At 45.5% G+C, this 13,434-nt stretch overlaps 1 protein-coding gene across 1 annotated transcript in view; it reads left to right on the top strand.

Moving 5' to 3' along the window:
- The window catches only part of LOC115170583 (rap guanine nucleotide exchange factor 2-like), a 153,006-nt gene that overhangs the window by 104,219 nt on the left and 35,353 nt on the right, over positions 1–13,434 (top strand). The window contains 3 exon segments of the mRNA XM_029726850.1: positions 7,589–7,720; positions 10,708–10,885; positions 12,352–12,488. Coding sequence (XP_029582710.1) covers positions 7,589–7,720; positions 10,708–10,885; positions 12,352–12,488 — 447 coding nt within the window.

Raw genomic sequence — 13,434 nt, 5'->3', positions numbered from 1 at the left:
AGCAGTGACATGCCCATGACTAATATGTGGAAATTACATGTCTATTTAGTGAGAGTAGGTGGTTGTCATAGAGGCATGGCTATTATGAGTTAGTTTATCTATTTGCTTCTCTCTTTCTGTCTCTCTCTCTCTCTGTCTCTCTACCTCTGTTACTGTCTCTGTGTCTCTCTACCTGTCTCTCTACCTGCCTCTGTCTCTCTACCTGCCTCTGTCTGTCTCTCTGTCTCTGTGTGATATACACTGAACAAAAATATAAACACATGTGAAGTGTTGGTCCCATGTTTCATGAGCTGAAATAAAAGATCCCAGAAATGTTCCATAAGTACAAAAAGCTTATTTGTGCACAAATTTGTGTACATCCCTATTAGTGAGCATTTCTCCTTTGCCAAGATAATCCATCCACCTGACAGGTGGCATATCAAGGAGCTGATTAAACAGCATGATCATTACACAGGTGCCCCTTGTACTGGGGACAATAAAATGTGCAGTTTTGTCACACAACACAATGCCACAGATGTCTCAAGTTTTGAGGGAGCGTGGAATAGGCATGCTGACTGCAGGAATGCCCACCAAAGCTGTTGCCAGAGAATAACATAAACCGCCTCAACATCATTTTAGAGAATTTGGCAGTACATCCAACCGACCTCACAACCGCAGACCACGTGTATGGCGTCATGTGGGTGTGCGGTTTGCTGATGTCAACATTGTGAACAGTGTGCCCCGTGGTGACGGTGGGATTATGGTATGGGCAGGCGTAAGCTTCGGACAACGAACACAATTGCATTTTATCGATGGCAATTTGAATGCACAGAAATACAGTAACAAGATCCTTAGACCCATTGTGAGGCCCTTTTCTTTTAAGGTAACTCTGACCAACAGATGCATATCTGTATTCCCAGTCATGTGAAATCCATAGATTAGGGCCTAATGAATTTATTTCAATTAACTGATTTCCTCATATGAGCTGTAACTCAGTAAAATGTTTGAAATTCTTGAATGGTGATATATATTTTTGTTCAGTATAATTCCTGTCCATTTAAAAGCTCTGGACAATGCCCCAGTTTTTGATTTTGGATTGCAATATGAGTATTAGGTGATTGTCAGCAGCAAAGTGATATTATAATAGATGGCTTGTGTGTTGGTAAGACTGTTTCTATCTCTCTCTCATATCTCTGTGCCATGCCAGCCATGTTGTGTGTCAGTAAATGTGCTCCGGCTGTGTAGAGTAGAGTAGTATCACAAGGTAGGGTGAGTAAGCCTTGGCAGAGAGAATATCCGGCCCGTTTAATCGGACACCTAGCACAAACAGCTTTAATCTCTTGACCTGCCCAGTTCATGAAAGCGAGACGCCCCACCGCCAAGGTCTTTGGCCAGGGGGAACTCTGGGATAGCGCCCGCCGTATCTGGTCCTCCAACATCACCATTTTTCTACCTTATCATCTACCTTGGTTAAGCCTCTATACAGTCTCCAGGTTGAAGGAATAGCCTCCCCGGCTAGTTCATCCAAGTCCGACAGTCCCAGACCTAGTTTCACGGTCCACCCTGTACTGTATAATTGGGTTGAGTCGCGGCCAGCCCAGCACTTCCATCCACATCCACGGGGCAGCCGCCAGTGCGGCTATCTAGGTCATTAGGTCTACAGTGTAATTTGAGGAGCGAGCTCCACATCTGCTCACCATGGAAGGCACAAATGAATGCAGTGTTGTGGCTCTAGTGTTAGATGATGCTACTGCTTTAATCCCCTCATGACCATCTGATTGTAAATATTTTGGGCTCTGCCCCGGAAAGCTGATTTCATTATTTAGATTTGTTCCCAGAATATCTAGATCAGAAGGGAGGGTCACACGGGGCCTACATATAGATGAATTGTGTGTTTTGGATGTTTTTGTTTGCGGATGTTTTTGTTGTTAGCATCCATTTTCTCCGAACTGGCCATGCCAATGAACAGAAGGCCATTTAACCCCAATGCTCCTGGAATGAGTTGCGCGCTGCCTTGACTGACTGACGGCTGGATAGATGATGACCTCAATTGGGAGAGAAGGAGAGCGAGTGGGGTTGAGAGGGCATAGAAGGGACAGTAGAGGAGGGGGACCACCCAGGTTGAGGGTGGGTAGGGTTACAGCCAGGATATTGCTATTGACGTGGCTATCGACCATGTGTGTACTACTCCCAACGTCTGGTAACACACACGCCAATATTGATGAAGCTCCCATCGCTGCTAAGGCTGTGATACCAGTATCGCAATATATTTTCCATGGCAAAAATGAAAACACGAAGCAGCCCACTCTTTGCTATTTAAAAAAAAACCTGCTGTATGTACAGTATTGTGGATGACAACATAATGTTTGTTTCCAACATTTGGGCTGTTTACCTAAAGAAGTTAAACCCACTTTACTTTGTGGTTTGTTTCCTTGCCACAATACTAACGAGTTTCGCAGTACCGTTATCGTCCCGGTCCTAATCGTTCTGTTTATCCACCATGCAAGTCTACATCAGGGTGGAATCGGCAATCTGCTCCACCATACATTCAAAATGCAGTCCATCTCAGGCTAGTCTGTAGGTAGCATTGATTTCTGCACCCAGCATTCTTATCGAACAGGACAATAACGTGCCCCAGTTTATAGGCAGCATTGATTTTAGTCTTCATGAAATGAAAATATAATAACATTGCCCCATGTTCTATAGTGCCATTAAATATCAATGATGTCCGAAACAGACTACAGTTGTAGTTGTGTATCAATTCAGTGTCCAGTCATGTAAGATGATATCTCCACTAAATACATAGTGCAAAGGAATGTCATTCAGTTTGTTCAATGCAGACTGCAATTGTATAAGATCTTCATCATTGTACACCATTCAGGGTCCACTAATAGTGTGTCTCTACTCTGCTGAAGGGGGTTCAGAGGGGTTGTGACCAGATGAGGGGCTTGTGGCCTGGTTTTGGCTCTAGCCCACCTGGTGAATCATTTGATTCTGTGCACTGAGCCAGTTAATGAAATGGGACGGCCATCTTTGATACACTGTAATGACATCTCATTCACAATGGTCTTTTGGGTGTGAATGTATTGGGGGTGTGGGCTACACACACAGAGACACACACACTTGCGTGTGTATACACACAGAGACACACACGCATGCATGCGTACACACATGCACACCACAGCCTCTGCTTTGATTGAGAAGACCAATTTAAGCTGTTGGTTTGGCTTTGTCTGTTGAATAACGTGTCACTGTTTCGAAGTGCTACACCAACTATTTAAATTCCTTGACCTGGTGTGCTCTCTACTACTGCTCATAATATGCCTAATCTACAATTCTGTGGTCGTTCCTGTTTAAAACATTTATATAGCTTTCTGTAAGTGAGGAATATTGACGCGTGATTTAGTAACCAGAAACATTCTCCGGAGAATTTGGAAGTGTTTATTCCAGGAGCAGAACAGTATCGTCACTTTTCCCACCTTAAAAAGCTGTTGAGTCATTACAACCAATGTTAATACCCCTCCTCCTCAGCCTCTCTCTACCCCTCCTCCTCAGCCTCTCTCTACCCCTCCTCCTCAGCCTCTCTCTACCCCTCCTCCTTAGCCTCTCTCTAACCTCCTCCTCAGCCTCTCTCTACCCCTCCTCCTCAGCCTCTCTCTACCCCTCCTCCTCAGCCTCTCTCTACCCCTCCTCCTTAGCCTCTCTCTACCCCTCCTCCTCAGCCTCTCTCTAACCTCCTCCTCAGCCTCTCTCTACCCCTCCTCCTCAGCCTCTCTCTACCCCTCCTCCTCAGCCTCTCTCTACCCCTCCTCCTCAGCCTCTCTCTACCCCTCCTCCTCAGCCTCTCTCTACCCCTCCTCCTCAGCCTCTCTCTACCCCTCCTCCTCAGCCTCTCTCTACCACTCCTCCTCATTCTTTCTCTACCCCTCCTCCTCAGCCTCTACCCCTCCTCCTCAGCCTCTCTCTACCCCTCCTCCTCAGCCTCTCTCTACCCCTCCTCCTCAGCCTCTCTCTACCCCTCCTCCTCAGCCTCTCTCTACCCCTCCTCCTCAGCCTCTCTCTACCCCTCCTCCTCAGCCTCTCTCTACCCCTCCTCCTCAGCCTCTCTCCACCCCTCCACATGGAGTCTGAGATTTACTATGAACACGAATCGAGGGACATGTCGAGTCAAACTGATTTAGTATCAAATGAACCTCCAAATGTATTCCACATCTATTCCATTTGTGAACCATGTGAGACCTCCAGAATGTCTCTCATTGGAGGTGTTTCCTCATAATCCATCAGCAACATAGTGCTGATTTTAAATTCAAACAATCATTTGTGGAAAACTTCATTTTGGATGATACTTTTAATGTTTCGTGACTGTTTACCTGCTCACATGTTCTTGGTGGTGGTGAAGAGCATGTTTAGGAGTATATGCCTAGTATCTGGAGCAGTACTATTCTCCAGTTCTAGTTTCTGCTTCTCACATTTTCTTTCTGGCTGCGACACCCTGATCTAGTGGCCAAAAATCTAAATTGCCCGGGCTAGAATAATACATTATGGCTTTTCTCTTGCATTTCAAAGATGATGATACAAAAAAATGCATGTTTTTTTCCCCTTTGTATTAACTTTTATTAGATCTAATGTTATATTCTCCTACATTCATTTCACATTTCCACAAACTTCAAAAGCGTTTCCTTTCAAATTGTATGAACAATATGCGTATCCTTCTTCAGGTCCTGAGCTACAGGCAGTTAGATCTGGTTGTCATTTTAGGCGAAAATGGAATAAAAGGGTCCCATCCTTAAGAGGTTTTAACAAGGACAACACACAGGTCTTTCCATCATTGTATTCTTTTCTGGTGTGCAAATGAACTCAAGCTTACGGACAATGTAAAATGTGATATAGCGAAGCACATGAGTGAGCTAGGTGCGCCATTATGCAGGTACTTTCCCGAAACGGACGACACAAACAGCTAGATTCATTATCCCTTTCCTGCCCTGCCTCCAGTCCACTTACCGATATCTGAACAAGAGAGCTTCATCGAAATTGCAACAAGCGGTTCTGTGAAAATGTAATTTAATCAGAAGCCACTGCCAGATTTCTGGATTGGGCTGCGCTCAGAGTTTCTTGCCTTGGTAAATTGCGATGTTAAGACACTGATGCCCTTTGCAACCACATACCTATGTGAGAGTGGATTCTCGGCCCTCCTTAGCATGAAAACTAAGCACAGACTGTGTGGGGGAAATGATTGTAATACTGAGACTCTCTCCAATACAACCCAACAATGCAGAGTTATGTGCATCATTTCAAGCACACCCTTCTTATTAAGCTGTGGTGAGTTATTCACCATTTTTGATGAAAAAATAAGGTTTTATATGTAAGATGGCTAAATAAAGAGCAAAATGATTTGTATCACATGCGCTTGGCTTTTAGGTGTGAAGATTAAAATATTAATGCATGACTCCATGTCAAAATAAAGGTTAAATAGAAATCAATGCCTGTGTCGCGGCCAGGGGGTTGGCTGTAAGGAGCAACTGCCTCCTTTAAAGCTTTGAGCGTGGTAATAAATTAAACATTAAAACACTCAAATATTCATATTCAACTATGCCTCTTGGAGTAGCCTATATCTTCTTTTGATACATTTAACCTAATGGTATTTCCACTTCTAACATAGGCTTGGGTCAGTTTGGATAGATGTGCTTGTGGATTCATGCTCCAGGTTGCGAATAGCACTTGTCGTTGTTGTCATTGTTGTTCTTTTGCTAGACTAGTTAGACAAGTTGAGATTTTGCACCATTAGCTTTAAAGCTAGAATCTGCACTTGAAACAAAGTGGACACCCCACCTCTGTTTTTGTAAAAAGCTGAGGGATGGGCCTTGAGAAATGTAACCACTCAAATGTATAGACAGAGCTATGGATGCAAGGATGGCATCCATAAAATCAAAATTATAGTTTTAACCAGGTTGAGGCAATACAATGTTTGTTTTACTCCAATGTAAATATAAACAAACTTCTATTTTGGGTTCTCATGGAGTGTGACAGTTGAACTATGTTCGAGGCATGTATACATTATATTCTTCAAAAATCAATGGGTGCAAATCATTAATTTATACGTCCAAAAGTGGATGTAGCAACTGCGGATTCAACCTTTTTTAATGCTAATTCTGCCCTGGGACTTGTGGTGGTGTGTTGCTTAGTTATCTTCATATAGCTAGGAATGAGTCTGTGTGACAACACCACAGTGTATCTTGGAGTCTGGTAATTATACATGCTTGTTGCCATTGGTACTGAAGTCTTATCAAGGTTTTAGCTCAACGGGCTAACACAATCTTGGAAATGCCGGGACCCGGGTTTGAACCCCAGTCGGTCACATCAGCACGCAAGACTCAGTACCCAACTACCCCTGCTGCTTGGCCTAGGGCTACCCAACTACCCCTGCTGCTTGGCCTAGGGCTACCCAACTTCCCCTGCTGCTTGGCCTAGGGCTACCCAACTTCCCCTGCTGCTTGGCCTATGGCTACCAAACTTCCCCTGCTGCTTGGCCTGTGGCTACCCAACTTCCCCGGCTGCTTGGCCTAGGGCTACCCAACTGCCCCGGCTGCTTGGCCTAGGGCTACCCAACTACCCCGGCTGCTTGGCCTGGGGCTACCCGGCTGCTTGGCCTGGGGCTACCCGGCTGCTTGGCCTGGGGCTACCCAACTGCCCCGGCTGCTTGGTCTGGGGCTACCCAACTGCCCCGGCTGCTTGGTCTGGGGCTACCCAACTGCCCCGGCTGCTTGGTCTGGGGCTACCCAACTGCCCCGGCTGCTTGGTCTGGGGCTACCCAACTGCCCCGGCTACTTTCCATACACACGAGGAGCTCAGTAAATATGGACAGGAAACAGAACGGCAAGGTTTGCCAACCAACCGCCCGCAATTTCAAATTGAATTGATCTTGGTTGTATGCACTTATAAGTAACAGGTAATTGGTGCTATTACAGAGGGGCTTAAAATGTTGAGCTACGTCATGTTAAATAAATACCTCTTGTTTTCGGACTAAAACTTAGATTGTGTTAAACTCTTTAAATGTTCTCCACGGATGCCATAAAAGTGGGAAATTTAATTAACAGCTGCTAGTTTGATTTATTAATTATTTGGAAATAGTTTAGTGTTTAATGAGCAGGCTTCATTAAAATTTGTTCACGTATGTTCTATTAAGACGGCTATGTAAGTAATCACAGGAGAATGAGATGGGTTAAGGCATTTTTAATTTAAATTAAATTAATGTAGAGGGACATCAAATGAACTGAAGAAGATTAATAAATTACATCTAGAATCGAGAATCCCCCTGGGATCTCAACTCACCCACTGCCACTTCATTTCTAGATTTTCACTTGGGAACTAGTTCCCCAACTCCACCTGTGCCCTTCAGAGGCAAAATGCTACACATGCCATGCAAACATCTACGCAATGCTAATATCTAATATAGACAATGTTTTGGTCAGGGCTAAACAAGTGTTGCACCCACCATGTAGCCAAGTGCCTTTTAAATGCCTGACAGCCATGCGTGGGTGGTGTGAGTGGGTTGAGACTGGTGAAACTGACCATCTGTCTGTTTGTGTGCGTGTGTGGCGTGTGTGTGCAGCTCCCCGCAGACTTCAGCCGACTCCACCTGGCCGACGGCTTGCACCCACAGGTGACCCACGTGTCTTCCAGCCACTCAGGATGTAGTATCACCAGCGACTCTGGAAGCAGCAGCCTGTCAGACATATATCAGGTAAGCGCAGGCCCCTTTCCCCACAACGTCCCCCATAACTTACTCCCAACTTCCCCATAAAGTCCAATAAATGCCCATGGAGAAGCCCCCCTCCCCCACACACTTTGGAAGAAGCAGCCTACTAGGTTAGCAGGCCCATAACCTCCCAACAATGTCCCACCAACATCCCCCCTCAACCCCCTTTAAATGCCAATATAACAGAACAGTCCCCCCGCCCCGTGACTGTAGTCAGGCCCCATAGCCAATCACACCTAATCCTCTTACCACACGCAGGCACCCCATTGGCTCCCGACGTCGTGACCTGCTGTCTGTGTATCTGTGAGTGCATTTGTGTGTGTGTGTGCGCATTAGTCTGTGTCAGTCTGTTGCCGTTTGTGTGTGTGCACACGCACAATCTGTGTAGAGTAAATATTGTGTGCGCTTGCACGCGTATGTACATGTGGAGGGGTGGGGACAGGTTGTGAACAAGCTCTACTGTGCCCAGGCCCTGATCCAGTCTTGGGGCCATCTGCTAGGTCCTCATTAACAGGTCTGCTGTAGCGCCTCCATTAAATCCCTCATCTACTCACACTCTCTTACTCTCTCTTACTCTCTCTCTATCTATTCGGTCTTACTAATAGAGACGATCCAGGCCCACTTCGTCTTCAAAGCTTATAGAAAATGGCTGAACCAGTAGTAGTTCAGGACAAGCATGTTTGGGTTTATCTGTTATAATGGCTAGAGCATCAAGTGAAAGAGGGTTGGTACAACGTAAAAACACAGGAACTTGTAGTCAGTGAATAACAATATCAATGGACTCAATCAGATGTTTTAGCAGCCGATCTGTATTTGTTGTGCCAGCCTCTAGGATAGCACCATATATATTTGATAATATTAAGAACAACCCAAATCACAGGACTGTGTGTGTAAAATCTATTCAAAGATGGACGTCTACCAGGGTAAAGCACTTGGCGATGATGCCCCTTGTTCGTCAGAGTCCTCTCATCCACGAGCCATGTCAGCTGGAGTGCCCCATTGTCTCTCCTCCCGGAGAGAAGAATAGAGCTGCATCCTCTGTCACTGCCTGGCAAACATGGCAGACTGTTTTGCCTCTGAATAAATCATGAAATTGTTTCTTCAGAAGGAGGCTTGAAAGCATTGATCCAAGAATAGCCCTGTTGAAATATTAACCACCCACACCCCGGATCACACACAGAGGGGTTCTGACTTGCTCTGTATTTCGAGAACATTTGACATTTTTAATGGTTCAGCATTCCCACTGGACTGTCTAACATTGTGTAACTCAGTGGAAATGATGTCCGAATCAAATCCGAAGGTGTTGCAACCTCCCGAGGCACACACTTCTAAATGATGATCGACGCACTAATCTCGACTATTTCGTTTATTATAAGACTGGTTCATAGATCTAGGTGGGTGGTAATATGGAATTGACAGCGATATTAGTAAATGAATGCTTCTGTGAGAGAACTAGCCTAGCTCCTACTGTAGATAAGTAATAGGGTCTGCTATTTTAGGACATTTTACTTTTTTTGTCTCCTGAGATTTGGAGCATGCCAACAATGTTTGTTCATGTGGAATATAGCTGTGTGTTCTACCGGGTTTCGGCATCAGTAGACATTGACTTTCATATCAAGCTGAAGACTGATGGCTGTTTTCTCTGTTTTCACTGCTGCCGAGATTTCCAGATGAGTTCAAGACAGTTTTCTAGGATTTTCCATCTCACCACCTCAGTTATTCCCTGTCGCATAGGGAACCGACATACCTCAATCTTCAGATTTTCCGCTGTTTCACTCCAAGTCCACACCGTACCAACCCCTTGCCCAACATAATAACCCCGCCCCTTTGCTCTCTCGCCCCATCAGGCCCCTCCCCTGCCCCTCCTACTTCGCTGACCTCCTGACGCCTGAGTGGCTAGTCAGACAGCACCCTGAATCATTAATGAGACATTTGCACATGATGGTTAAGGATAAATGACATAGGGCTACGTTTGGTGAGAGACAGGGACTCTTTGAATCTCTGAAAAATTTAAACACGACTGGCAGCTCGGGCGGTAAAGATGCGTCTTGGACTAGGCTGCTGCAGGCAGTTTGCGAAGGCGACATTGTTTTCGTCTCTCTCAGTGAAAAGGCTGGAGTTTCGGCACCTTATTCAGGTAAGAGGAGTCGGTTAGCACTCAACAGGAGGGGAGGGTTTTTAGTTTTCATCTCCCTGTGTTTTGTGCCTGGATTTCGTTCCGAGGAGAGGCTCGTGTTGAGAGCATGAAACACACAATATGGCCTCTCAGCGATATTTCTAGTATGTGAGAAGCCTTGATGGATGCACAGTGCCAAGATCTCTATTAATATCAGTGTGACATTGTCAATTGCGTTACTAGTGCTCCCTCTCTGTTTGTTTTTCTCTCTTTGCTACGTACATATTTTATCACTCTTTCAGAGGTTATCAGTCTCTAAGTGGAAATGGGGAGCCCGGAGAGGGAAATGGGGAGCCCGGAGAGGGAAATGGGGAGCCCGGAGAGGGAAATGGGGAGCCCGGAGAGGGAGAGATGTGAGATAATTAGCTGGGTGTTTTATGCATAGCAGGGTGCTTTGGTATGCAGTGTTGATGTGTCTCTCTCAGACCTATCATTCTCACTAAACAGGCTAGATGTTCAGACATTGTTGTCGCTTTTGAAGCATTGAATTGAAACAGGGTCTGCTTCTTGCCGCTGTTTTGTTTACCAGCCCTTATGTGAAGTTTGTGCACCAAAACCCTGATTTAGATTTACCAACCTCATCTCAGCCCACCAGTGTGCAGCTGTTACTACTTGGAGTAGATGGATGGAGCTGACATGCTTAGTATGGACCAGTGACCATTTTCCTGCACTCATGTTATTAAAACTAAGATTGATGGTGGTGCTTATGATGGAGAAAGCCGTTGTGTTTTTGTTGATCCTGGATGACTTGATCCGTGATGACTGACTGACATCCATCCTCTCCTCTGACCCTCAGGCCACGGAAAACGAGCCAGGCGACATGGACCTCAGCGGCCTGCCCGAGACTGCCGTCGACTCAGAGGAGGACGATGACGAGGAGGACATTGAGCGATCGTCGGACCCCCTCATGAGCCGCGACATCGTGCGGGACTGCCTGGAGAAGGACCCAATGGACCGTACCGATGACGACATAGGTGAGTCCTTGCTAGCACACAGAATGTTCCCCTAACATTCCCTCAAGGTTCCCCTTTGATTGATTAAAAAGTGACCTACTCACAATGTTCTGGGAACCAAAATGTATTTACTTGTGGCCTGCCAGTGTTTCCCCTACCATTGTGTAGGCACTAGGCAGGGTGCCCCCCACTTCCCTCCCCTTCTTTGCTATGTTGCTTCCTGGCTCCTATTACACAGAAGGGGGTGACTATTCCACACCACCGTTAAACTCTTAAAATCTACAAACAACGGTTATAATGCCTATTATTACTGCTAAAAAAGACCTTGTATGTGAGTGCTTTCTGTTTTCTGGCAAGACATTTGGAAAAGCAATGGGAGCCAATTAGATTTGGCTTTGTTCACTAAGGGGAAATCCTAATCTGAGTCCCCATTGTAGACTCATCAGAGTTTAATCAAGCATTCACGATTTTAATCAAACAATCCACAGCGACGCCCCCTCTCCCAGTGCCCCGCCCTTGGTGTATCTCAACCCTGCCCCTCTGTATTAGCTAGCTACCGTGAATTATGTGTCCATCTGTAGGCCTTCGTGCTTCAATGCTTTCGTTAGGTGAATTTATTTTAGCCCTCAGTTCTATTCTTTCTGTGCCATACGAAGACTGTGATATCGTAGGCCTGTTAGCAGCAGTACAGCTACAATGATAGGGAGCCAAAAGAAGAGATTAGTTCACATTTACTCACATATAAAGCTTAGCTGTAGATGTGATGTGTGGATGATCTAGTGGATGCAAATGTAGAAAGAGAGTGAGCGAGTACCCCAGTCCCCCTCTCCTCCCCTCGATTTACCCCACAACCCCCCCGCCACCCCTCCCCTTCCTGCTCTCTCTGCCGACAGGCTTTTCTAGGTCAACGTCGCACGTCCTCGCCTCTCTTCTCCCGGCACATTAAAGTTTCAGTGCTTCCGCAGGATTCCCACACGACACTGTTGCCATGCCAAGCACAGGTCAGCCCGCACCCCAGACTTACTTTAGGCGCCTAGCACAGGGATGGAGTCCTTCCCTGGCTCCCGCAACGAGCTATTTCAAGGAGCCAAAAAAATGCATGGGGCAGGAATCAGGACAGGCAATGCCCTATACAGCCAAGCTGAAGCCCCAAATGAGATTTGATTAATGTTGACCCACTTAGAAGTGAATGCAAAAGGTCGCTTTTCCTTTTATGCTCATGCAGTTTTTTCTGTCTATGAAAATTAAATTGGTAGTTTGCCTTAGTGTTCTTCAGATAATCATCCCATTGTTGGGTACTCATCACTTGTGGGGTTGAATTTAATGCACCTTCTCGCTGTGCCCTTTTTTTCATCCAAAGCCACGCAGAGGGTGAAGGAAGAGTGAAGGACTGCCAAGTCCTCCTACGCTCGTCCTCTCTCTCCTCTGTGTGAAGACCTTCCTAACCACCGCTCCCTCTCTACTCCCCCTCTCCAACCTTTCCACAGAGCAATTACTGGAGTTCATGCATCAGCTGCCAGCGTTTGCCAACATGACCATGTCTGTGAGGAGGGAGCTGTGTGCCGTCATGGTGTTTGCCGTGGTCGAGCGGGCCGGCACCATCGTACTCAATGACGGGGAAGAGGTATGTTTGTATGTGGAGGGGTGTGCCGTGAATGAGTCGGTCTTAAAGGAAAACTCCAATCCAAAATGATCTTTTGGTATTTCTTTCATTAGTCCATTGTTGATATAGTCCCAAAATGTTTCGCCTGTCAGCAATCAAGTAATCAAGATATATCACTTTTAAAATACAGAAATACAGCCGGTATGATGCATTTTGCATCAAAATGCAACATACTTTTGATTACTTGATTGCTGACAGGCGAAACATTTTGGGACTATATCAACAATGGACTAAAGAAACAAATAACAAAAAAGTTTGGGGTGGAATTTCCATTGTCTCTTATATTGGTCTTGTGTGTGTCTTGAATGTGTCTGGGTTTGCACATCTATGGCCTGTGACTTGGAGTTTGCCCTTTCCATTGCCAATGCAGGTTTCTCTTTTTCCATTTTGTTTTTTTTCCTGCTCTATTAAGCACGAATGACGGCCATCTCCCAGCATCATAACATTCCCCAAGGGGACCAGTAGAGAGATCACTTGTACTGTCTCAACAGTCTGGACAGGCTCTGGTTTTTGAATTAAGCCACTTTGGTCATTTTTTCGCTGCGATGCACCCAAACAATAGAGTGCAGAGCCATACCCTTAAGTCCAGTTCACTTCAAGGGCAGTCCAGTCAATGTGGAATAACATCCTATTGAGCTGGTGTGTGTTAGAAGTATGTCCACTACTGCCTCAGTGCATTGTCAAATGTGTTGTTGATGATGCTATAAGGGAGAAAGCGATGCCTTGCTGTAAAATAAGATTTGCTATCTTTTTATATCCATAATAAAAGGGTAAAATCGTAGTTATTATTAGTGTAAAAATGGGGGCATTATATACTATTGAACCATTTGTGACTAATGATTAAGAATATCACCTGTTAAAGAATGTGATGGTCATCAGTTTGATTTTCTGGCCAGAAATAGTGATT

Source organism: Salmo trutta, chromosome 3 (assembly GCF_901001165.1).
Source record: "Salmo trutta chromosome 3, fSalTru1.1, whole genome shotgun sequence".
Taxonomy (NCBI): Eukaryota; Metazoa; Chordata; class Actinopteri; order Salmoniformes; family Salmonidae; genus Salmo; species Salmo trutta.
Note: the sequence above shows the minus strand (reverse complement) of the source record. Positions and strands in the feature narration are given on the sequence as shown.